The sequence below is a fragment of the Sapajus apella genome, unplaced genomic scaffold (genome assembly GCF_009761245.1).
Source record: "Sapajus apella isolate SASKATOON/1434 unplaced genomic scaffold, GSC_monkey_1.0 scaffold72, whole genome shotgun sequence".
In the NCBI taxonomy this organism is placed as follows: Eukaryota; Metazoa; Chordata; class Mammalia; order Primates; family Cebidae; genus Sapajus; species Sapajus apella.
In genome coordinates, this window is record NW_022437012.1 from 8,045,000 (window position 1) to 8,070,745 (window position 25,746).

The 25,746-nt window shown below is 44.7% G+C and overlaps 2 protein-coding genes across 6 annotated transcripts in view; one reads left to right on the forward strand and one right to left on the reverse strand.

The window, feature by feature from the left end:
- The window catches only part of GPR39 (G protein-coupled receptor 39), a 219,258-nt gene extending 199,924 nt beyond the window's left edge, over positions 1–19,334 (forward strand). For both annotated transcript variants that reach the window (XM_032250736.1, XM_032250737.1), the window contains one exon: positions 18,556–19,334. In XM_032250736.1, the coding sequence (XP_032106627.1) occupies positions 18,556–19,061 (506 nt within the window). In that variant the 3' untranslated portion in view covers positions 19,062–19,334. The remainder of the gene's footprint in view (positions 1–18,555) is intronic.
- Positions 19,202–25,746, reverse strand: part of LYPD1 (LY6/PLAUR domain containing 1) — a 42,383-nt gene continuing 35,838 nt past the window's right edge. For 3 of the 4 annotated variants that reach the window (XM_032250740.1, XM_032250741.1, XM_032250738.1), the window contains exons 3-4: positions 19,470–19,742; positions 19,202–19,439 (exon numbers count right to left, since the gene is read on the reverse strand). In XM_032250740.1, coding sequence (XP_032106631.1) covers positions 19,507–19,742 — 236 coding nt within the window. In that variant the 3' untranslated portion in view covers positions 19,202–19,439; positions 19,470–19,506. Of the gene's footprint in view, positions 19,743–25,746 lie in introns of all 4 variants that reach the window. The other variant, XM_032250739.1, reaches the window with a different exon arrangement.

Here is a 25,746-nt window from a genome sequence, read left to right on the forward strand (position 1 = left end):
GATGACAGTGGCTCAGCAAGCAGCCTCTGCTTTCACATTGGCGAGAGAATAGGCTGCAGTAGACTGTCCTCTGACAACCCTCCCAACCCTGAGTTCTACATCCAAAAATCTCTCCCCTGAGGGAAGAGAAAGGGGAGATTTTTTTTTTAAACAGGAAACAAGTAGATAAGCATAGATTTCCTTTGAAAGGAAACGATTGGGTTTCTGTAGTCAATAAAGAGAAAGGAGAGAAATCAGGCTTCAAATAAGTAAAGTCCTTTGCGATGTGAGCGGTGGTGAATAGTTTCTCTCAGTTCAAAGGGGCAAAAGGAAACGTTTGTTTAAGGCTGGAGGCCTCCAGGTTCTACCTGGGAGACTAAGTCATGTTGCCTTAGGAGGCTGAACAACCTGCCCTGCAGGACACTACATTACAGACATTTATATAATTGAGACTCTTATGGTTGGAAGTAAGAGAAAACCATATCCACATTGGCTTAATAAAAAAGAGAGAAAAAATGTATTCACTTATATAATTAAAAAGTTTATAGGTAGATCCTATATCAGGATTGTAGGATCCAGGCTCAAATAATATTAGAAATCATTTATCCTGTCTCTTTCTTGGAGTGTCTTCTCTTTGCTTTCCTGTACATTGGCAAAGGACAGCCTTTCAGGAAAGCTATCCCAGCGTTGGGGAAGTCATGGCCAGAGTTACAGGCTTGTGTTTTCCTGGTTATTAACTCCAGCAGAATATTTTTTTGCCCCCAGGGTTTCCAGCAGATGTCCTGAGGTTGGCTCTTATGGGCCTGATCTGCAGCACATGTTCATTGTTGAGAGAACCGGCCCTGTGACCCTGATTGTCCACTGCTTCTCTATGTACCCACCAGTAGGTGTAGAGAGCGGGATCCACCCCCAACCTGAGCTGGAGGGATTGAGTCAGGGACAGTGGCTCCCCAGAACATCAGGGTGCTCTTACTGGAGGAAGAGAGAATTAGTTTTAGGCAGGCGTGAAAACTGATGTCTACGTAACCATCCAAGTACAACGGTGTGCAGAAAACCATGGAAACTCAGGACAGGACGGTGGCAAGACACTATTTTGTGTTTCCCTCAAACCCAGGATTCTAGGAAGCAGAGAGAAAGAGAAATAATATTTATTGAGTGTCAATATGCCAAATATTGATGTACAGTCTCATTTTATATTCCAGTCATCTTTCATGGAAGATAGTAATTTCCCAACTTTGCAGTCAATGAAAATTAGGACAAGAGGGTTCATAACTCGCTCCTTAGAGTTGCATGCTGGCAAATAAAGGGGCCTAGCTCATAAACAAGGGGTCTTGATTCTAAAATCTCCCTCACTGCACAGTGCTGTTGTGGAAACTGGGGTTTCAGGTCCCAGAGCTGTGTGAGTCATAAACATAAAGTTGAAAGAAGGAGCCTTGGCCATGGGGGAGGAGAAAAAGATCAGGCTTGGGTTTTGCTCCATCCCTAGCAGCTGCCCAGCTGGACAGCCTCAGGTGAGTTTCCTGCCTGCTCTGGATCCTCCTTTCCTCATTTATAGCTTGGCAGGTTTGGGAAAATCCATCAGGTGTCTTAAAGCTGACGGTGGCCAGTCTGTGATTAGGTGAGGGCAGGTGACTGGCTGTGCCAGCAATGACCCAGGTGGACACATCCCAAGGTGGCTCTGGTGTCACATTTTGGGCTTCTAATTGTGGTCCTCTACTCCAACCATTCCACCCCCATATTTGTTTCCTCTTTCCTCCACCTCAGGCGCATCTCGGGGCATGGACTCCCCTCATCCCCCAAATGTGCACCTGGGCAAATACAGCTTTGTTCTATGAAGCATTAATCCCAGACGAGTTCCAGAATTTCTAGAGCGTGGTGTCCTAGAGTTTTCTGGAGCTTGCCCCACTGATGCCCTGAGGGCTCTGCCCCATTGCTTCCCAGCCTGTCTTTCTGGCTTGCATTGGTTTGCTTGGCTGGGTTAATTGGTTTCCTCTGTCTTTCTCCACCCTCTCCCAGACTCAGCTTAGAATGCTTTCACAGGCTTGGGTCACATCAAACCTGAGAGACCTGCAGATTCAAGTGTGTTCTTTCAGGTTTGGGAAGGCCCTGGCAAGAGAGAGGAGGAGTCCTTCTCCTCACTCATGCAGGGCCAGCAGGCAGCCTCCCCAGAAAATAATTGGGCTGCCCTTTGCCCTCCTGCCTTGTCTCCATCCAGGCTTTAGAGCAACCTGTAGCTACTGTGTTCTATGCACATCTTTCTGGGGTGGGATTGGGAAAGATGATAACTGATTTTTCTTCTTTAAGTTCAAAATCATTTTTCTAAGTACCATTGCCTTAAGCAGTAAAGCAATACACAGTAGTGTGTGTGTGTGTGCACGCACGCGTGCACGCACGCATGCACGCACACACACTGAATTCTAGTTTAGTACAAAATTTAGGATAAGGCCTTGGCATACACTTTAATGAGATTCAGTTTTTCTCATATGTTTCAATAAACACGTATCCCACTGTGCTGTACTAGGCATGTGCTAGGACACAGGCCTTGGTCTCCAGGTGCTCAGAGTGAGCCGTGGAAATTCATCATTCACATCATGTGGTTATGCTGTCTTGGAAGCGAGAACAGTATCTGGGAGGTTCTAAAAAGTTAGGGAGCCCTTCCCAGAGGAAAGGATATTTGAGCTGGTAGGAGTTTCCCGGAGTCTGTCTTGGGCAGAGACATGGAGTGTCCTGGAATTAAGGGCCATTGGAAAAAGCTGGAGCACTGGGCTCAGGTGGGGACTGGTGATAAGGCTTGGGAGACAGGCAGCAGGGAAGTCACAAAAGGCTTGGATGTGATGCTGGGACTGTAGCGTAGGCCACATGCCATCTGGGTGTCTTGTTAAAATGCAGATCCTGAGCACAGGTCTAAGGTGGGGCCTGAGCTTTTGCACGTCTAACAAGTTCTCAGGATATGCCATTGACCACACTCTGAGTAGCAAGAGTGAAGGTGCCCAGGCAGCACTGAGAACTTTTTATAATGATCATAATCTTTTGAATCTATGTACCTGGATACTCTAAAAAAGTGTAAGTGTATTTTCTAATTTGGTTCACATAATATCCCTGTGTAATATGATTTATATAGTTCATAAGTTTTAGACGTGGATCCTGCAGTCTAGGGAAGTTAAACAACCAGAGATTTTAGCTGAAAAGGGCCTTAGAAATCAAAGACAGCCTCTCACTTTACAGGCAAGGAAACTCATCTGTCGTCTTCGAGGTTGTTCCTGGTCTAAAAGCCCAGTTTCTGTGACTTGAATGTGTTGCTCATAGTTTTCTATGTCTTTAAAGACCAAGATTGAATGAAAATCTTCAGTCAGTCCTGGGAAAGGTCCCAGGCTTGCTTCTCTCTCTGGACTAGACACTGGGAGAAAGTGTGGGATTCTATCTCTGGATGATAGCATTATAAACATGGAGACATAGTGCTGGGGGTGATGCGCTTGAACTTGGTAGACACTCTTGATTGTAAGTTCCCAGTTTTCAGGCTGCCTTCCACTCATTTTCTTTGCAATCTGGACCAAATTGGTTCAATGATAGTGTGTCCTATTTTTTTCATCTGTAAAAATAGGGATAACAGCTCTCTCACGGCATGGTTGGGAGAATCAAGTTGGCAGGCCTTCATAAATGCATTGTGCACCTGCCACAAACCAAACACTATGCCAAGCACTGCAGACAAAGAACAGGACAGTTACGGCCCCAAATCCCATGGAGCTCACATGGCCAAGAAGACTGACACCAAAGACACAGGTTCCAGCTAATGATGTCCATGTGCACAGAGTACAGCCAAGAAGTATGGGGGCAATAAAGACTTATAACAGGAAGGCCTAACAAGGAGGTCTCAGACAGCTTCCAGAAGGAAGTGGTCCTTCAGCAGAGAAGTGAGAAATGAATGAGTTAACAAGGAGAGAAGAGAAACTGGCTGGGCCAGAGTATTGAGGAAGGAGCGAGTTGGCTGGCACCGGGAGCCAAGAAAGGGTTGGGTGTCAGGAGCAGGTGCAGAAAGGAAAAAGGCAGTTCAAGGAAAGACTGGAGGAATGAGCCTGGTCAGATTTTGTAGGACTTGTTAAAGATTCAGGACCTTACTCTAAGATTAATAACAAGCCAGTAAAAGGTTTTAAGCAAGGCGGTGATGTGAACTATTCTGTGACTTAAAGTAATCCTGGCTTGCATGGAGAATGGCTTGAGCAGGAGTGACTGGGAGACTTCTGCCTAGCGTAGGCAGGGCAGGAGATGACAGTAGCCCACAATTAGGGTTGCGGCAGTGGGGATGGATGGCAAGAAAGGGACAGATTTGGGGATGTGGGGGTGAGAGAGGAGGAAGTAAAACAGGACAGCTTGCAGGTTTCCAGTTAGAAAACCTCAATGCATGGCATTAGAGGTTATTATGATTGGGAGTGGTGCAGAGGGTGCAGCTTTGGGTGGGTCATGAATTCAGTTTGGACATGTCACGTTGTAGGTACAGATAAGCTCTCCAAGCTATGATGTTGAGTAGGTAGTTGGCTGGAGGGGTCTGACTGTAGTTGTGTACTGACGCTGGTGACATTGATTTGGGAATTGTACATCCCTTAGAGATGGTATTTAAAGCCAGAGTGATGGAGGAGGTGCCCCAGGGAGAGGGAGTAAGAAGGGAAGTAGAGAGCTGAGGGCAGCTCCTGGAGGTGCTCTGCCTTTTGGTGATCATCAAGTGAGATAACAGATGAAGAATAGCTCTAAAAATTAAAGCAGGTTCTCATTGTTGCACCGTACTGTACTGACTACGTATAACAATGTGCGTCTCTGACATTTGCTGCTGCACTTGGATGGGAGAGATTACATTTAATGTTCACAAATCTGCAAGACTATTTCCTCCAAGTTATTTTTGCCGCTATTAAAAGAAAAACCCACCAGGAGGGATTTATTCTTATCATGTCATGCAACAGTAATTTCATTTTCAAATCATCAACAGGAAGGCATCGTCATCTGATCCTTCTCGCCTCAAAACCCTGTCTTAGAAGCCTGATACCATCTCGACCTTCCTGAGAGCTGTGCTGATTTCTGTTGAGACTCTCAGCTCTAAATCAAACACAGTGTGAGCCTGGCTCCTGTGTGAGCCTCTTTTGTATCTCTCCCATCAGCTGATTTTGTTTTTCTGCCTCTGGTCCTGGCATTTGGCTGTAGATTATTCCAAGAATTTCATTGCTAACTTATATGAGATGAACAGATAATAAGGAACAGAACTTATTTTCTAATTTATTTTGAAACTGAATTCTAGATTCTGTTTATGGGGAGGGGCAGAATCGACCTATGATAGTGAGAACAGTCTTTGACTCAGAATTTCTTTTCTTTTCTTTTTTTTTTTTTTTTTTTGAGACAGAGTCTTGCTCTATTGCTTAGCTTGGAGCGCATGGCACAATCTTGGCTCACTGCAACCTTCGCCTCCTGGGTACAAGCAATCCTCCTACCTCGGCCTCCTGGGCAGCTAGGATTACAGGCATGTACCACCAAGCCCAGCTAATTTTTGTATTTTTGGTAGAGACTGGTTTTGCCATGTTGACCACGCTGGTCTTTAACTCCTGACCTCAAGCGATCTGCCCTCCTCGGCCTCACAAAGTACTGGGATGACAGGTGTGAGTCATTGCACCTGGTCAAATGAATTTTCATAGGAAAGTATCCTTCCCCAGAACTATTTCCAGGCCTGGCAGTGGGGGTGGGGTGCAGGTTCTTGCTTTGCAGAAAATAAATCCAATCAAAAGCAGACATTCTGCAAGAGGCTAGTTTGCCAGACTCCTATTCAAAGCTAGTTTGCTTCTTTTTAAGCTTTTCTCTTAGTAACAGAAAAGTTTATTGTGTTTCCCTTAAAAGCAAAAGGCCCTTCCTTGTCGTAGAGAAGCCTCATAGGGGAACAGGGGATCTTTATTTCTTGCCAGCTGAGATTGTATTCTTCACCATGACATCCACAGGAAGAAATTCATTCCTGAACTTGTGGCCATTTCAATTGAATCACCTTAATTTGCATTTGAGACTCAGAAAGCATTTGATCTTTGATCTCCTGAGGTATGCTTCCCAGATGAAACAGCTGGCTGGGTCTATGTGTTTCAGCGCATGAACTGTGGACCAGGCCGGGTCAAACTTCTGGCCCTGACACTTGCCTGCTATGTGAGTTTGGACAGGTCTTTTCACCTATCCATACCTCTACTTTTCTATTTGTATAAGAGTGTTGGAATTGAGTAAGCAAGTCTAAGTTAAGTACTCAGAAGAGTGTCTGTCATACAGGTACTGTATGAATTTTAGCTGAGTATTACCTCTATCCTGAGGCAGGTGATTGGATTGTGTAATAAGGAATATGAGCTGCCATTCATCACTGCTGCTATGCTCAGTGCCTGACATGCGATAGTGAGGTGGATACTATTACTTTGTCAGTTTCACAGAGATACAGGTCCATGGTCACATAGTTAATAAGTAGTGGGGCTGAGATTCAAATCCAGGTCCATTTGACTCCAAATCCTAGTCCTCATCTCCCCACTGCTGCCTCCTCTGTATACTTTGACTGAAGAATGGGGGTAAAGAAGCAAGGTCAAGGTCATGTGGAAAGGAGGTCTTTTTGGCCAATTAACCAGATGACCAGGCAGTTCTAGAGCATCCCTGCCCCTTGTCATTCCACCTAGACGGGAAGCATGTGAGCATAGGGAGTTGGGGACAGGCTCAGAGCTCTAGTCCTCAGAGGATTTTTCCCGCTTTTTGTCATCCTTCCTTCTATCAGTATTACCCCTTTATTACATCCTCTACTTTTTGACCACTCCTTGTCTTTAATTCCAAATACCTCCGTGTGTGTGTGTGTGTGTGTGTGTGTGTGTGTGTGTGTGTGTGTGTGTGGTGGGAGTTAAGGCCTTAGGGCAGAGTGGTGAGAGCTCCATTTCCAGGTAGTGGAAAAGAACTTTGGACTGTTAATCAGGCTGTTAATCTGGTCCTTTCTCTGCTACTGATTAGAAGGATAACCCTGAGAAAGTCACTGAATCTTTCTGGGCTTTATCCATGAGTTTGGGATTGAAGATTGGAAGGCATCTGACATCCTGTTGTTCTAGTCAGGCTTCTCCTAGATCTCTGATCTCTAGGAGTGGTCTTGGTGACAGTGATGATGGTGGTGGTGAGGAGGTGGTTCTGATGGTGGAGGAGGTGATGCAGATAATGATGCCAATGGAAGTGGTTGGTAGAGGTGGTAATGATGATGGTGGAGATGAAGGTGAATGCATGGTGATTGTTGCGGAGACAGCAGTGAAGGTAATGGTAGACATGGTGGCAGTGGCTGTAGCAGTGATGGCGATGCAGGAGGTGAAGGTGATGATCATGGGGGTGATAATGGCATTGGTGTTGGTGTTGATATTAGTGGTGGTATAGGTGGAGGTGGTGATGGTGGTGGTGGGGTAGCAATGTTGTTGGTGTCAGTAGAGGTGGAGGTGATGATCATAATGGCAGTGGTGGGAACAGTGGAGTTGGGGTAGAGGTGGAGATGATGATGGTGGTGGAAGCAGTGGTGGTGTTGGTGGTAGAGGTGGAGGTGGTGACAATGGTGGGGGTGGTAGTGGTGGCAGTGGTGTTGGTGGTGATGATGAAGGTGGCCATAGGAGGAGCAATGGTTTGGGAGCAGAGGTGGAGGTGAGGAAGATGGTGGTCGTGGTGGTGGTGCTGGTAGAGGTGGAGATGATTCTGGAGGTGAGATGGTCATAACTGACAGTGGTCCTTTTCTAACAGCAGTCGCTGTGGTCTGCACTGTCCCTCTAGTGTCTCCTTTGATCCTCCCAGCAGCTAGTGTTATCTCCATTTGCAGATCAGGAGCCTGAACTTCAGAGAGTGAGGCTGAGCATCTCGGCACTGGATGGAATTGTTCTAGTCAGGCAGAGGCAGAGCTGGAGGTGTCCAAGGAATCCTTTATCGGGAAATTTGTGATAGGCATAGGGAGGGAGGGGGTCAATACTGGCCATGTTAATATTTTGTCCTTTTCAAATCCTTTCCTGTTATAACCCAGTTATACCCAGATGGAAATTGAGGGTCATAATTGTCAGATTTCATTCCCCAAGGCCACACAGCATAGAGTGTCAAAATGGCCTCCGTGCTTCTGCACACAGCCTTCTAAGTACTTTACTATTTGTCTACAAGTTTCCTTCTTTGGCAGCAGACCCTAGCCCTATGCTCTAGGTCTTGGCCTGCAGCTTCTCCGACAAAGGCTTGTATCATCCATGGGGGGGAAGGGCCCCCCAGGTGAATTATTTTGGCGCAGGTGAATGTCCTCTGGTATATCTTTACTAAACGGGGTTTTCTGTGTCCTGCTACACACATTGATCTACATATGTACTCTGTTGGTACCCCATAGGGCCATCTTAGAAAGAAACAGAAAAAGAAATGAGTTTTTAGTGTGGAGAACTCAGGGTAAATTGGTAGCAAAGGGGGCTTCAGGTTAAAGCTGCCTGCCCTGAAGGCAGTCGTCAGAGTCCAAGACTCCTCAGACCCTGTCTAGTTCTCTTTTAGGGCTGAGTGTGCTGGTCTTGTTTGGATGAGAAAGTGATCCCTTCTTTCCATTCCCACTCTCTCCTTTTCTTCCTTTAAGTAGAGAGATGGAAATGAACCCGGCACTAGGCCCCAAGCTTGGAGGGCTAATACTGACCTCTTTGGACAGAGAAGCTAGCTTCAAAGGGATTCCATAGACATTAGATGAATGCGTGTTAAATGCCCTCCTAACCAAAATCCCTCACCTGGAACCTCTCACACTCTTTCCCTCCTGCAAACATTTATTGAGCACCTACTATGTAAAGGTTTTCTGTTATGCACTGAGAATACAACAGTGAAGATGGAGCATCTTGCCCGCCTTGAATTTCTAGCCTAGTTTACGCTGCAGTGTTATGATGATGTGGGTGGAAATGAAAATTCTTGGTGAACTCATAGAAGGGAACTTGATAGACTTGTGGAGTCAAAAAAGGCTCCCTGGAAGGAGTGACACTTAAGCAGAAACTTGTGGACTAAGATCTGGACTAAGTGTGGGCAATTGGTGTGAGAGGAATGTGGAGGAAGGAAGAGAGGAGGAGGAAAAGCAGGAGATGAGGAGGGTGCAGTCTCAGCAAAAGATCAGCGTGTGGAGAGGCATGGAGGCCAAAGAGAAGAGATCGGGGTGGGGGCCTAGCCGGTCATGGGGACTGGGGCATAGAAGCGTGACAACCTATGCTATGGACTGAATTATGTCCCTCTCAAGTCGTATGTGGAAGCCCTCACCCCAAATGTGACTGTATTTGGAGATGAGGCTTTTGGGAGCTATTTAAGTTTAGTTGAAGTCATAAGGGTGGGACTCTGAATAGACAGGTAACCTTATAAGAAGAGGAAGAGAGCTTCTTCCTACCCCGTGCCCTTACTTCTGCCATGTGTGAGAATGCAGAGAGATGGTAGCCATCTACAAGCCAGAAAGCAAGCCCTCACCCAGCACCACATCAGCTGGCATTTTGATCTTGGACTTCCCAGCTTCCACAGCCAGGAGGAGTAAATTTCTGTTTTTTATCTCATTCTGACTGTGGCATTTTGTTATGGCAACCTGAGTTGACAAGTGCACCCCATATCTAGACAAGAGTGGACAGAAACTACTTTCTTGCCTTTAGTCTTTGTGGCTAATTCTATAGTAGTAACAAGAAGTGGTAGTGGGCATCTGGTTTTACCTTTGGATAATATAGGTCAGCATTACCTCCTAGTTCACAGCCTGTGAGGGACTGATTCTTTCTTCTGGGTTGGTTCAGCTGTAAAAGAGACTCCCATGGAGGAAGCTTTTAGCTCTGTGCCCCACCCATGGTGGGCCTCCCCAGGCTGGGTTGGAAGGCCAGGCCCTGGCTAGCCACTCCTCTGCTTCAGTCACAGGCTTTGGGAGATGGTCCTCCCAGGGTCTGGGAGCCCACTGAGGGACCTCAGGAAAGTAGACAGTGAGGAAGCAGGTTCTGTAGGCATGCTTGTTTGTCTCCACACTCCTGAAATGCCCATACAGCAGAGGCTTGGCTGAGTGCACTGGCTGGCTTCATCTGAGGGCTGCATGATTTCACCAGGCTCTAAAGGGAGCTGGGCCAGTGCAGACACCACCTGCCTGGAAAGCCCCATGTTTGGACTCATGGGCTGCGTGAATTTGGGCACCTCATTCCCTTCTCTGGGGATTCTGCTAGCTCATCAGTAGACTAAACTCTGAGGTCTTTTCAGTGCCAGCATTCTAGAGTTTTAATTTTGTACTATTTTTAGGGAGCTGAATTCTATTAAAAGTGCAGCCTTTCAGCCATTAATCAATGTTTATAAGTGGCATGGCTAGTGCCTGTGTGGTATGCATCGAGTTGTTATTTCAGTTGCCCCAGCTGCAAGCTTCTTCATCACATGCCCCGCAGCCTCCCCAGGGGACTTGAAGGACATCGTGCCCCTCATTACCACCACCCACTCCGGTGCTGCGTGTTACTAGGGAAGAAGCATTTGGCTTCACCTGCCAGGCTGAGAGAGAGCTACAGGTTTATGTAGCTACACCATGTTTGAGGACTCACTATCAGTGGATTGAGGATAGATTGCATAGAAAGCCACACAGCTACTTACAGTTGAGATCTACATAGAAAAATATTTATTTAGCAGATTCCAGTTGATCATTTATCATGCATCATAAAGGTACAGAAGCACTAAACCACAATGATGACCCTAAATGCTATTTACTTTGAGTGCAAGTGGCTATCCTACAGCTTCCAGACAGGAGAATTTATTTTAGAAATATATGTTTGTTATGGTAGTGATTGATAGATTTTCTTCTTGTACTGAATCTTCTAGAGCAGAATGGAATAGCTGTAATGCTTAGCAAATTGCAGCCCATTTGGAGTCTGGCTTCTGTGGCACATTTCACAGGCCTCTAGCCTCAACGTGGTGGATGGAGTTGCACTGGGGAGAGAGTTCTTTCCTGGGCTCCATGAAATGGCTGGAACAAGGATGGAGACATCAAACCATCTGTCTTCATGGACAGAGGCAGCCATCTGTGGCATTTACATCATTTTAAAGTTGTGGCCTGCGCCCTTCTGAAAACCAAATCCCAACAGCTCTTCTGTCTTGTCCTAAAGAAAATTCCTCAATAGGAAAGAGGGCAAGAAGGCAGATCTGCCTACACAAAGGCCACCAAGCTGCAGGTCACTGGAAAAGTGATTGCAAGCTTTTCAAGAAAGTCAGTCCTAGCTTGGACTTGGACCATGTCAGAGGACATGTCACCTGGATTTAGTGCTTAGGGAAGGTGCGATTGGTCCATGATCAACTGCATCCCATCCATGCAGCTCCCAATGGCTCTCTGCCTTCTTTGACAAACTCAGCAATGGGTGGAGACTACTCTTTCTGGCAGCTCCCCGTTAGGTATGAAGGAATTTGCTTGCAGCCGACCCAATTGCATTCTCAAGATAATCCAAATAAATAATGGAAAGGGAAGGGTGTTGGCTGTGAATGGCTGCACATGGCTTGATTTGTGGTGATTTCGAACAAAGATGGGTGGGGAGCAAGAGGGAAAAGGTAGAAGGAAAAAAGATGCCACTGCTTTACATACTGGGGAAGCATACAGAAAGAGAAGAAGTGAACGCAAAAAAGGAAAGGTGGGGAAAACAAGAGGAAGGGGGAGGGAAAAGGAGACAGAGGGAGAAAGTATAAGAGAAGAAAGGAGACAGGATGGAGAAGGGCTGTGTGTGGAAATGAGTGGGACTGCAGGATGGTTGTCTAGGAGAGGAACCCGAGGGAGGGGAGTTCGTAGCTACTGTCTGCTCTGACCATAGACACTGATTAAAACGTGATGCTTCAAAGGCAAGTAAGTGACAGTGCTAGGGCCCCTACCAGTGCCCACTGAGCCAGGGGCTCCACCTCAATTTTTGCTTCTCTCAGACCAGTGTTCTCCAACTTGTGAGCAACAGAGTCAACAGAGGGCTTGTTAGCCCCAGGTAGTGGGCCTCACGCTCAGAGTCTCTGATTCAGGAGATCTGTGTTGGAGCCTGAGAGCTTGCTTTTCTAAGAAGTTCCCAGGTAGTGCTGATGCTGCTGTTCCAGGGAACCCTCCTTTGAGAATTCTGTCGTAGCAGTTAAAGACTAAACCAAGGTTGGTGCCAATTTGGACACCTCGGGTCAGACAAGGTCAACGAGTGAGTTCAACATCTCAGCTTACTTGCAGAAGCAGATTGCAAACACTAACATATAAATTGAGAAAGTGCTAAAATCTTTTATTGGATGTATTTGTCTCTTCCTGGCTCTTCATTCAACTAACCATATGCTTACTTTCCACTGGCAATTGCTATTTAAATGTCAGTTGACAAGCAGATGCTCCTCACCCTATTACATGCAAGTTAATTTATTGTCCACAAGCCTGATGGAGTGTTCTGTAACCATGCTGGTTTCCCATTGTCCCCACCCACCCCTTTGTTGCAACCATGCTGAGACCTGCAGCTCACAGAAGGTAAGCTGCCTTTGTGCTTCTCCATCCCCTGCTCATGCTGTGTCTCTGCCAGAGCTGCCTTTTCCTAGGCTGACTCTTACTGTCTTTAACTTTCCGTGTGAATGTTCTTGCCTATGGGAATGCTCATCCAGCTCTTCTTGTTGCTGCAATGCTGCTCGGCTCAGACCATTCTCCTAGCTCTTAGAAAACCAGGCTGTGGCTTTGTATCATCAGTACCTAGGACAGAATCCTTACTAGATTCCAGCCATCAAGAAACAATGGCCAAGTAAATAAGCAAAGTCCAGAGAACTTGAATGAGTGGATAAAAGGGGGCCAGGGGGTGGTGGGGAGGTGGAGATGTCTAACCCCTGCTCACTATGGTCAGGGTTAGAGAGAAATTGGAAAATAAAGGCAGGAACAGGCAGGAGGGGAGGACAGATCAGCCATAATAATCCAAGAAATCCTAAATCATCATCAGTATACCCCTGCACCCTCAAGCCTTCAATGATTCCATAAAATGGGATTCCACAGTAGGTAGAAAAGCTAATATATGGAATTGATTTAAATTACACAAAGTATCTTTGCTTGTGAAGCGATAAACTTTCCAGATCTTTTAAGTATTCCTTTTTTAGTAGGTACTTATGTAAGATAGATGGATGGATGAATGGACAGACAGAGAGATGACTGACTGATAGACAGTTGGAGTCATTGTAGGCTAGGTCACCAAGTCATGACCTAAAGTCTTATTTTAACCTTCTTTGGCTCCCTTGGGCTGGGACTTTACCTTCCTTTGGGCAGGAAACATGTCCTCCAGAGTTTAGGCAAATGCCTGTTTTTGGAGGACCTGGTTCTAAAACTGAAGCAAGAGATTGCACAGAAAAGGCATTGTATAGACCTGCTGCTTGCTGTATCCCATGCTGTGAACGGTCGGCACTTGAGTCTAAACCTGGGAAAAACCCTAAAATTACAGTAAAAACAAATAATGGGCTTGCTTGGCAACCTAGGGTAGAATCCAGTGTTCTAAGCAGTATGACAGGGTGAAGGAGTGCTGCCACCCTGACCTCAGTAGATCTTGGGCAAATCGCTTAATCTCAGTTTCCCCATGTGTAAGACAAGGGAGTGACAAGGCTGGTCTCAAGGTCTCCTCTTGCTCTCTTGCTCTCTAATGACTCCAAGATGGAGTTCTGGGGAACATACCAGTAGTTACTTTCACTTTAAAGGTTAGAGGGGAGAATATAGAGCATGGTGTCAGATACATCAATGCCACCACGTTCTGGGCTGCAGAGCTTAATGCACTTCTGAAGATTAAACCAAGCAGGCTGCCTCTAATGCTGTCGAAATGTCAGCCTTCAGTGCAGGGTGTTGTTAGACATCTGCATTACCTCTGTTTTTTAAACAACATGACTCTGCCAAGAATGAATCTGTGTCATCGTCTAATGGCTCTTGTCATTTTAGTGTAGTGATCAAGGAGGAAAAATGAAAGTACTTTATGTGGAAAACCAGATAAGAAGGTATATCATAAGCCAGAGTGCAAGGCTGTCTGGAGTATAATACAGATCTATCAGTAATTCAGTTAAAACAGTTTACCTGCTTTACATGAGTGGGTTCAGTTCACTGATCTTCATTCAAGCTAACACAAGTTATTTAACTGTGGGCTGCACATTACACCACGCAGATCAAAGAATTATAGCTATTTTTTCCAAATGTAATATACAAATCCAAATTGATTGCAGCCAAACATGCCTTTAGTCAAATCTTTAGTACACTTTATTAGGGCATGGATAAGACTTTAAAGTTCTGTCTTAGCCTCAGGGTAGCTGGGGCTGGAGTTGAACCAATCGCAAACAGCCGGAATAGAAAGTTACCTTGGGATGCAGTATTTATTCTCAACAGTGTATCATTTAGAACAAACTTTTTAAAAATGTAAAAATAAGCAATTACTTGTCATTATAAAATGACACATTTTACAAGGGGGCAAATTTGGTTTTATTCCCCTGAGAGGTGCACCTCCATTACAGTGCTCACAGGCACATGCCTCATGTTTGTCATCTGCTCTACCTGTATGTCTCATGCTCCATTTTCCGAGAGCAAAGTTGTCTTTCAAAACACAGGAAGAAAAGCGCCAGCCATTTTTCCCACCTCCAGCTGGTGGGGGAAGTTTATCCCAACAGCCCTGCCAAGTAGCTGGCATGATCTGCATTATTCTAGGAGAGCTAGGCAAAGTTTAGAATGAGGAATGCAAAGTACATCCTTGTGCTTTCAGGATTATTTCAGTTTTAAATGATTTAGAGTTCCCTTATATGGAAGGCTTTCTAGGAAAAGGCTGGCTAAACCTGTTTCTCACTATAATTGAGAATGCATACTCAGAAATTTAATTCAGCATTGGGTGCACAGTAGTGTAATAAATACAGGCTATGTGGGAGATTCCTTCGGGCTTCCTTGGTTTGACATGACTCTCTGGGATGGGGTTGTTAAAGGGACAGTTCGGGGAATGGGAAAAGGGGGAGCCTTGCCACTCTGGGGAGGGGCTAGGTAGGATTCCTTTAGTGGGTACTGTCCAGTACCATAGCCACTAGCCACGTGTGTGTTCCCAATTAAGGCAATACTGTAAGAGTAAAAGCTATACTGGGTTTCAATGAGTTAGTATTAAAAAATGTAAAACATCTCAATAATTTTTATATTGCATGTTGAAATTACATGTGAAATAATTATTTGGGGAGTGTTATCAGATTAAATAGCAGTATTAAAGTTGACTTCACCCATCTCTTTTTCTCTTCGAATGTGGCTACTAGAAAGTTTAAAATTACATATATGGCTCTATATTTCCAGTGGACATCACTGTGCTATATGCATTTTACATGGCGGAATTATGGTTAGTGTTTATTTTCTTGCTTCTGTTTCTGTATTTTTCAAACTGGCAGTATGAGTGGCAGACAGTATTGTGTTTTGAGGAAAAAATATATAGCATGGATTTTGGAGTCTGGAAAAGATATGTCCTAACTGTTGCACTCGGGCAACTTTCTCTGAGCCTGCACTTCCTCATTTGTTACATTAAGAGAATAAATCTTTTGACCTCACCAGGTCAAAGCTTTCCAGGTTGTTATCAGGAGTGAGAGATGCATGGGAAATTAGCAGAGTGCTTAGCACAGAAACCGGCATAGGAAAAACTCAATAATAAATACTCCACATTATTGTAGGTTATATCAAAACACCCATCCAGTGCACAATGTGAAAATCTGTCTCCGTTTCTAATTCAGGTCTTTGTCTCTCTTGTTCTACAAGTTTGCCCTTGGTATTATATCTACCGACTTTTACATCCGGAAAGCTGAACTTCCCCTTCTTTGCCTCATAATTGAGCTTGTTCATCCTGACCTTACTCCCACTTAGTTACTTTAGCTCCTTTTTAACTTCAGAGCAAGAATTTTATCCTGGCTACAAACCACGCCCCAACTCTCTATCTGCCCCTGCCCTTTGCCTTGTACCTGGAGGCTGAGTCTTGCTTTTTACCGGAGTCTGCTTCTTTTGATGAGATGATCAGTCAAGGACAATTGACACCAGGCCAGTGCATGTAGGAAGCTGTCAGAAGAGTAAGGGTCATGTAAACAAGAGATCAAGACAACAAGGAGCAAAGACAGGGCAGAAGAAAAGCAATGTTACCACTTCTCTCCCCTTGTTTCACAAGCCAGCCTTTTCTTCTCATTGCCTTTGTCTGTTGGCTTTAAAAGCTGTGCTATGTTCAGCTCAGGGTAGATACAAGGTGTTTCTCATTGCCTTTCTAGATTCTCACCGCCTGAAGTACAACCTCCCACATTGTAGCATGGTACACATGTAAAACTGTGCACTCAATTTCCATATTCTGGGCAGTAACTCCTCAGATGAAGATGGTTATACATGTTCTCTGAAATTCAGTGATGGAAGAGAAAAAAATGCAAAACTTTGTGAAAACACGTGGCTTCCTAGCTCCTTCACAATTAATGAGATGAGCCTCTCAGTCAGAGCTGCATGAGATACTAACAGGAGCAGGAACATAAGATGAATTTGGAATAGCACAGGTGGCTGGGAGCACCTGTACTCCTCAAAGTAGTGGGGAAAAAAAGTCCCTGATCTCTTATGCGAGTATGTATTTTTTTAATCAGAAATATGTTGGGATTTTTTTTTTTTGTTTCCTTTGAATAATTCTTTACAGTATCTGTAACCAGGTGATTCAGAAGAAACTCTGGACTTAAGGCAGATTTTCTACCATTTTTTCATCAGATCAATATGTTACTTCACCTGTTTTGAGATTTGCTGGATGTTCTCAGGATAGCAAACTCAAATGAAAAAAATGAGCAAATTGGTTTATATTTCCAAGTTTAGGCTGAGAGTTGACAGGAGAAACCTGTGGAAATTCACAAAGGAAAGTTTCCAAGGCCTTCCTTGGTCACAGATGGATTTGTGGAGGATTTGAATACACCTAGGGTCCCTCCAACACCAGGCAAGGAATACTCAGGCCAGCACAATTGGGAGGCTCAACTCTGGATGTGTGAATGTGGCTGTTTTCCCTGGGGCATTTTTTTAAACTGGTTTATCGAGACAGAGTTTCACTCTGTCAGCCAGGCTGGATTGCCATGGCACATTCATGTCTCACTGCAGCCTCAATCTCCTAGACTCAAGTGATCCTCCCACCTCAGCCCCCCAAGTACCTAGGACCACGTGTGTACCACCATGCCTGCCTAAGTTTTTCTATTTTTTTTTGTCGAGATAGGGTTTTGCTATGTTGCCTAAGTGGGTCTCAAACTTCTAGTCTTAAGTGATCCTCCTGCCTTGGCCTCCCAAAGTGCTGAGATATCAGGCATGAACCACCATGTCTGGTCCCCATTTATTAATAAAATATTTACCATGAGTCATAGGCAGGAAGCATTCGTTGCCAACTGTGACTTTCCTATGGTTTCCAAGAAAATCAGAGGATTGAAAATGTGAATAAATGTTTCTTATTATGATTGGTTGAAATTTAGGAAAGGAAGGAAGCATTTCTGAAAATGCAAATACTGCTTTAACACAGCAGCTCTCTACAGGGGAACTTACATTCTGGGTGTCTTGGCTTCTTAAGAAAAGAGACAGCAAATGCTCTGCAAATCCCCTGATCTTCCTTTTTTCTTTTGTCACTGTAAACTCTCACGATACCTGTGATTTCAATTGTTTGTGGTTGGTGTAGCATCTTTATCTCTGTCAGAATTGCAGAATCGAGTGGTGGTTACATTAGTTGGAATATAAACCTGTGGGCATGCAAACAAATGTACATACAGTCAACATTTGATCTACATAAGGGGCCTTCGAGCGGTCTCTTCTCTAGGGTCTGATTGCTTTTGGGCTGCTGACAGCACAGCTCAGTGCTGCAAAGGAAGGGACTATGTTACTGGCTGCAGTTTTATATTTGCCATCTTTGAATAATTCTTTTTCCCCATATAGGGGTGGAAAAGATGATGGACCTAAAAGTGTCTGAAAAGAAGCACGTGCTGTTGCAGAGATGAGCATGATTATAGGTGTGCATACCTAGCATGTATATGTCCAAAAAGCATTCTTGGTGACACGCTATTTCTGATTTTGCTTCTGTTGAAACTGAATGCAAAACCAGTGTCATTAAATCTGCTGCTTTGTTGCCAAAGGGATACAACTTCCATTTGATTTTAAAATATCACTAGGTCTTCTTTGTGCAGACATCCTTTAAAATACAAACACTGCTTTATCTAATGCAGCTATACAGTATGTATACATCTTTTTCTTTAAAATGAAAAGACAAAACCAGATTTATGGATAACATAAAATGCTTTCTGGATACACAAACACCAATGAAAACATTTTTTAAAATTAACAGACATCAACCAGTATAAATACACTGTCTAAAGCATTTAATGGTCTTTAACACAGCCGACTCCCTCGGGTTTGAACCAGTGTTAAATTCTCTTTTGCTCATGGCAAAAGAAGCTGTCAAGCACAACACTGAAAAATTGGTACCATTTCCTGGCCAGTAAGCACAGAATGGAGGGACTAAGTATTTTATGGTTTTATTTATTTATCTACTGAGTTCTCATGCTGTGTTTTTCTGTCTCTCCCTCCTGCTGGTGCCTGCCCAGGGCTGATTGTTGTGACACTGGCCGTATGCTGGATGCCCAACCAGATTCGGAGGATCATGGCTGCAGCCAAACCTAAGCACAACTGGACGAGGTCCTACTTCCGGGCGTACATGATCCTCCTCCCTTTCTCAGACACGTTCTTCTACCTCAGCTCGGTGATCAACCCGCTCCTGTACACGGTGTCCTCGCAGCAGTTCCGCCGGGTGTTCGTGCAGGTGTTGTGCTGTCGGGTGTCGCTGCAGCATGCCAACCACGAGAAGCGCCTGCGCGCCCAAGCGCTCTCCACCATGGACAGCGCCCGCTCTGCGCAGCGCCCCCTGCTCTTCCTCACGTCCCGGCGCCAGTCTTCTGCAAGAACTAACAAGGTTTTCTTAAGCACTTTTCAGAGCGAGGCCAAGCCTCAGTCTAAGCCCCAGCCATTGAGTCTGGAGTCACTAGAGCCCAACTCAGGCGCAAAACCAGCCAATGCTGCTGCAGAGAATGGTTTTCCGGAGCACGAAGTTTGAACATCTAGTGAGGAAGCCTTGAGTGGGAACTGGCCCTCCACCCCCAAGAAAACAACGTCACCCTCACACTGCAGTCTCAAAATAAACTAAACTATGCCCCCATCAAGGGTGGAATGGATGCTGGCAGCTTTGCAAAAGGCAGTGCCCACCTCAGTGACTTCTAAGGGCTGGCTGTGCCAGCCTGGCCTTGGCTCTGGTTACACAGACGTAGGGGTGGACTTTCCACCTCCTTCCTTCAAGTACATACTGAAAATTCAGTCAGCCCGAATTCATTTAGAGCTTACAAAAATGCTTTACACAGAGCTCTTTCATTATTTGCAAAGGAACAAAAAGAGAACACGGACTCCTGCTCCCTACCCAGAATAAAAGGACGGCCGGGAGAAAGAGAGGTGGTCGGGCGAGGGCCAGAAGAACAATGCAGGAGCGGGTGGCATCTCCTTCAGCTTCAGCAGTGGGCTGAGAAGAGGGCCAATTTGAGGAGCAGGATGGTGGTGGGGAGCCCTGGCCTGAGGGCGGAAGCAGAACTGCCTCTTTTCTTGGGCCTTGGCCCGTTGCAAAGAGGGGTGTTGCAGCAGCTGATGCACACTGAGTTCAGTTTCCCTGGGGAGCAGAAGGACTGGTACCCGGCAGAGGCGATGAGACAGGCGGCTGATGATGCACAGGACTTGCGATACATGATCCCTGCAACACAGACCCAAAGGACCTGGGTTAACGTGCACTGGTCAAAGGACAGCTATTCCTTACTCCTTCCCCAGCCCAGAGATTTGATGGGGCCAGGGAGGCGCTTCCAATTATTTCACTGATACTCAAAACACACAAGATAGATGTTGAAAGAGACAGACAGTTTTTCATTACCTTTAACAAAACTGTACCTTTAACAAAACTGTTCCAAAAGCTATTTGAAATGCCAATAGCAGTGAATAAAGCGCTTTTGAAATGAAAGCCTTTTTTTAAGTCACAGTTCACACTATGTACAAGACAGCTTTTTATTTACTTTTTATTGTTGTTCAAACTGTCTCATGCTCATGCCAGTGAGGACACAAGCAGTGCTTCTAGATCTTATCTCTGTTATTACTTTATAAACAACCAAAGAGAGATGGCTCTCAACTACGTGTTGATGAAATCCTGGAATTCTTTGAAGAAAGAAAGACCAAATTGCAACGGGGAATAAATATGATCCCTACTGAAGGGGTGCCTGGCTGACAGTGTGCCCCTCACAGTCTTATTCTCAGCAAAGACACTCTGCCTTCGGGACACATGGCCATCTACCAAGCCAGGCCTACACGGCTAGCACTCAGGGACACACACTGGGTATAAAAAGGAGCTTCCCAAGAAGACTGAGGGGCCTGTCTCAAGGAGCATATGTGTCCTGTCAAACTGCAGTAGAGTCATCAAATTAGGGTGTCTTAGATGACTTATTTAGGGGCTTCTCTGTCTCCCAGGCACTATTCAGACAGCTGTAGTGTGCCCAGCTTCTTCACTACCCAAAGCTTCCCTCCAAGGAAGGTCATCATGATCACCCCCATTTTACAGATGTGAAGCCTCAGGGCCGAAGAGGTTTAGGAAACTTGCCCAAGGTCACATGAACAGGAAGTAGAGCAGCTGGGATTTAAACCCAGCATTCTGGCTCCATGCTGTCACGACTGTTACTGTAGAGCAGCAAAGTGGACTGCCAATTCACCACCACAACGGTGGGGATATTTTAGGGGGAGGGGACTTTACTCTGAAGATAGTGACATATGTATCCACACAAAAAAGCTATTTAATATTAAAGGTGGACTTAGAATTAAGAGGTCTTAATCCTGTTTGCTGCCTTGCACAGCTGAGGGATACAGAATCCCACTCATTTTCTGCAGGTGTGTGGGCAGGTGTGGTTTTGGTTTTGGCCTCCTCCTTGAGAACTACCACTTTGGGTGCTGTAGAAACAGTGAAGAATCAAACTGCCTAAAACTTTCAAGTGGGAAGTAAAGAAGTACTGTGGATTTATCTTAAAACATGCAATTTTATGTCATTTTTTCCCCTCTAACTGCATGTTTGCAGGGATTGATTTTCTAAGACCATTACAAAATCCTGGACGGTGGCTGCTCTGGTAAGATAAAGCCAAGGTACAGAGGCTGCCTGTATCTATGTGTGGGAGGCACTGTTTGATTGCTAAGGAATACCCTTCAGGGCACTGCCCATTTATGGGTTTCCCATAGTCTCTCCATTTGCTATCCATGGCCCTTCTTAGGAAATCATTTCACTCTTTTTATTCCTAAGTATGAAGAACAGTAACTGGCATTTATTTGCCGTTCGACTACAATGAACTTTTTTCCTTTCAGTGAATTTTTAAACTTTAAAAAATACTTACTGAATATGTTTTTCTCTGTAAAAATGTTCAAACAGTCCGTAAGGTGAAATACCCCTTGAGTACCCCGGCCAGTTCCAGGCCCTCCACCACATCCCCCTGCGGGCAGGAGCTGTCATCGGTGTGGCCTGTCTCCTCCCAGGCTGGTTTCTGTACATTTACATATATACTCACAGAGAAATGTGTTTGCACACATTTGTTAATACCATTGCATCCTATATGCTATTCTGCAATTTGCATTTTTATTTAGTGACATGGCCCCGGCTACTAGTGGGATGCTATATCCCTCAGCTATGCAAAGCAGCAAACAGGATTAAGACCTCTTAATTCTAAGTCCAGCTTTAATATTAAATATTATCTATCCAAAAAATAATTTATTGAAATAAACTAGCCACATACATACCCACGCAACAAGGCTAACTTTACAGGGTTAGGGATCAGTGTGTAGGTAAGTTAGTTGGATAAATAGTGCATGTCGTTATGAAGAGATGGACTAACAGAACCACGATCTTTACCGCTGCTGAGACCCTCATGTCATTAGTCAGAAACAATTTATCTTCATAAGGAAAGTTGGGGAGAGGTACAAGCTCTCAAGTTGGTGGTTCATGAACTGATGCCACCACAGTGAGGCTTTCTGAAGGGGAAGGTTGACAGCTCCGTAAGAAAAGGGGTATTTACTAGATGCGCAAGAGGGAGGAAAGACAAGGGTGTCTGATATCAGATAGGTGTCTCCACTGCCAGGCTGGCCCCTCCAGACCAGGTACTCTGTGAAGGTCCAAGGGCCATCAGGCTTCTAGGCATGAGGGCCATGAGGGTCAGGGGAGCTCTGGGCTCCTGTGAGCCTCCCTTGGTTAAAGTCTAAGGCTGGAAACTGACACTAGAGATGCTTTGGGTGAGATTGGATGTGATTAAAGATGTTTCTAATGGAATAAAAGGAAATGTAGATCTAGGAGGCATCAAGGTCAGTGACAGGCAACTGGCTGGTGTCGGGGTTATGGAGGAGCTGGGTTTGGAGACATTCAAGAAGAAAAGGTGTGCTAGTTCTAAACTGGGTGGTGGAGGGGAAGCAGGTAGGAGGTGTTGTACTAACAGAAATGGGGAAATTTGAGATTAAAGAGGGCTTTCAGAAAACAAAGGCATTTTACTCATCTTTTTGATGAAAATTGGTGTGGTGGAGATAACACAGTGCCTCCTTTGAGAGACCTGGGATGGGGCTGAGTGGTGAGGCTGGGACAGAGGGACTGATATTTGGAATCTGCAAAGAAGTGGAAATAAGCCACCTCTCCCATGGCTTCAAATAAAGAAAAGGCTTCCTAGTTCATTGTAGGCACTTGAGCGGGTGGGCTGGGGATGGGAACAGAGGTCCTGGACAAACGGGAATGGTTTTGGGGCATGCTGAGAGCTGCCCCGGAAAGAGCATCTGATTGAATAGCACGCAGGCCACTCAGTAGCTTTAAGAAAATGCCCCTGGGGTTTAGGCACGAATGGCAGCCTGCACTGGTACAACTGGTGAAGAAAGCAATAGGAGAGAATCGGAGGCAGCCAGGAGTGAAGGGATGTAGAACAAAGACTCACACTGGAAGGAAATAAGGAATGCTGCCAGGTCGGGGGGGAGGGGCGGGCAGTGAGGACTTAGAACTCCTGAACAGTTCATCATTCACATGCTTATCAGAATAAATTCCAAATAGATTTAAGATTTAAATGTTGAAAAACAAAACCATGAAAGTACTAAACGGCACTTTGGAACCTTGGGAGATTTCTTTAAGAATTGTAAAGGCTATTCGATGACACAACACTCAGAAGCCATTACAGAAAATACAGAAAAATTAGACTATACACACACACTCTCTTTCTAATAAAATCCCTATACATAAGAAAAAAAGAAGTGAAATATTGGAGAAAATAATTGTAACTCAAATCACAAAGCAAATTTCCTTAATATGTAAAAAGGTCCTAGAAATCTGTAAGGAATAAATAATAAATCAGTAAGGAATACATAAATAACTCATTAGAAAGAGGGAAAGCAAATGACCAGATAATTTACAGAAAAAGAAACAGAACTCTGAAACACATGAAAAGAGGCTCACCCTCACATATCATAAGAAGAATGGAAATTAAACTACACTGAGATGCCATTATTATTTGTCACTTGGGCAGAGATTTAAAAGTTTATTATAAACACTGTGTTCATGAATCTTAGAAAAAGACCCTTTCCCACACTGTTGATTAGGAGAGTAAATAGGTATAATTTCCACGAAGGCAATGTGGCAATAGCCATCAACATTACAGATGCACATACTCTGTGACCCAGCAATTCCACTTTTATGTATGTATCCTACAGACATACTCACAGACCTACAAAACTACTATAGGCAAGGTTATTCATGGTAGAGTAGTGTGTCGTAGCAAAAGAATAGACAATCACTCTATCCATCACCAGGGGACTGGTAAACTCCCAGTGTCTTAACTGCACAATGCAATTCCACAAAACTGTACACAAAGATACTGAGTTAAAAACAAAGCACAGTATGTCTGGACAGTTTCCTCCTTCCTTTTCTCTCCCTCCCTTCCTCTTTTTTTTTTTTTCCTGTTTAAATAAATGAGTTTATACTGCTTACTATCCTTCAGATGCAGTTTTAAGAGATTTATGAATATTAACTCTTTCAATCTTTGTAGTAACACTAGTAGTAATCCTCATTTTGCAGATGGGGAAACTGTGCAAAAATAGGGTAGGTAATTTTCTTAGAGGCCATGCAGGTAATATGTAGTGGAGCTGAGATTTAAGCCCAGGAGGTCTGGATTTATAATATGTACTCTTAACCATTACATTACATTGTCTACCATGCTATAACACACATCTATTGGGGAAAATAAAAATTAAGAGCACGCACACACACATACACACATTTTGCATGCGTATGCTTAAAAATTTATGGAAGGTACACAAAAAGATAATATTGGTTGTCTCTGGCAAAAAAAGCTGTAGACCCTTTCTTACCATTTAAAGTCAGAACCATGAGAATAAAATACCATTTTTAGAATGATGTAGGTAAACACCCCCAAGGAACCATTCTCAAATGGCTTATCAGTGTAGCACAAGGTCTGTCCTAGCTGTGTCCACCAGAGGGCTCTAGGGAATGAGCCACTCTCAAGAGAGTCAGCCAACAGGAGCTGTCCCAAAGCCACAAGTCTCAGGAGGGTTACAGGGCAGGGGTACTTGTGCCTGTGTGTCTCTCTGCTTTTCTTTTAACCTAGACCCCATGAGCTCAGGTCTGGGCCTGAGGGAGGAAGAGCTGTGAGTAAAACCAGGGCCTTGTCATGGACCGCTGGTAGGAGCAGAGACTGGCATAAGGGCAGTCAGAAGGATCTAATTCAAAATGTACAAATACAACCGTCCCATTCCTCAGCATGCAGCTTCAAAACAAAACACACTTTCACGTTCTTCATAGGAAAAAGGTGCCTTTATACTATAGATGTTAAGGAGCAGTTAAAGTGCAAAGCTCCATTCTGATCTGGAAGGTTCTCAATGACAGCTCCAGAATGATAGGTAAGTATATCATTTATGTAAGGAGGAAACCACAAAGCAATGCAATACATGCTCCAGCACTGTGTCTGCAGGGGGATGTGTGTGCACATATCTAAGTGTGTGAGTTGCCATCTCTAAGTCACATCACAGCAAGAGGTCCAGAGGCAACGCACTAGCAAACAGCCTGGTTCCTTTAGGGCTGGGTGGTAGTCAGGAACCACTTTTAATTGTTTGACAGGGGTCCACAATATAATGAGTCATCTCTGAAACATGAGATGGGTTTCGCAAAAGACACTACCGCTCCATACAACTGCAGCAGCAATGTGGGCACGAAGGGATGGCTGGGCTCTATCTGGCCATGGCCCGGTTTCCCTGAACCCTCATGGCTGGCCACATAGGCCACCACTGCCAGGTTAGGGTAGGAGAGGGCCACGATGAAGAGCAGGGGAGGAACACTGTTTAGAGACTTCCCCAAAGAGCTGAGAGATGCTTCCTGCCCTTCTATCCTGCATGATTTTTCTCTTAATCGCTTGTAATACACTACATTATTTTACTAATGGTCTTTACTAACAGAATGTAAGCTCCTGCAATCAGAACAGTGCCTGGCACATAAGTATTTACCAAAGGAATGAATGAGTAAATGAAGGGAGGAAAAGAAGAAGATGACAAAAGGAAAGTGGGTTATTTGAAGGGGATCCACAGGTCCCACAATAGGAGGTGCTCTTCTGACTGGTTTCGAGTAGGATTTTATTCCTGGGCTGGTGTCGCCTGGGTAACAGAGGTTACATAAAGCTGCAATTCACCTCCAGGCC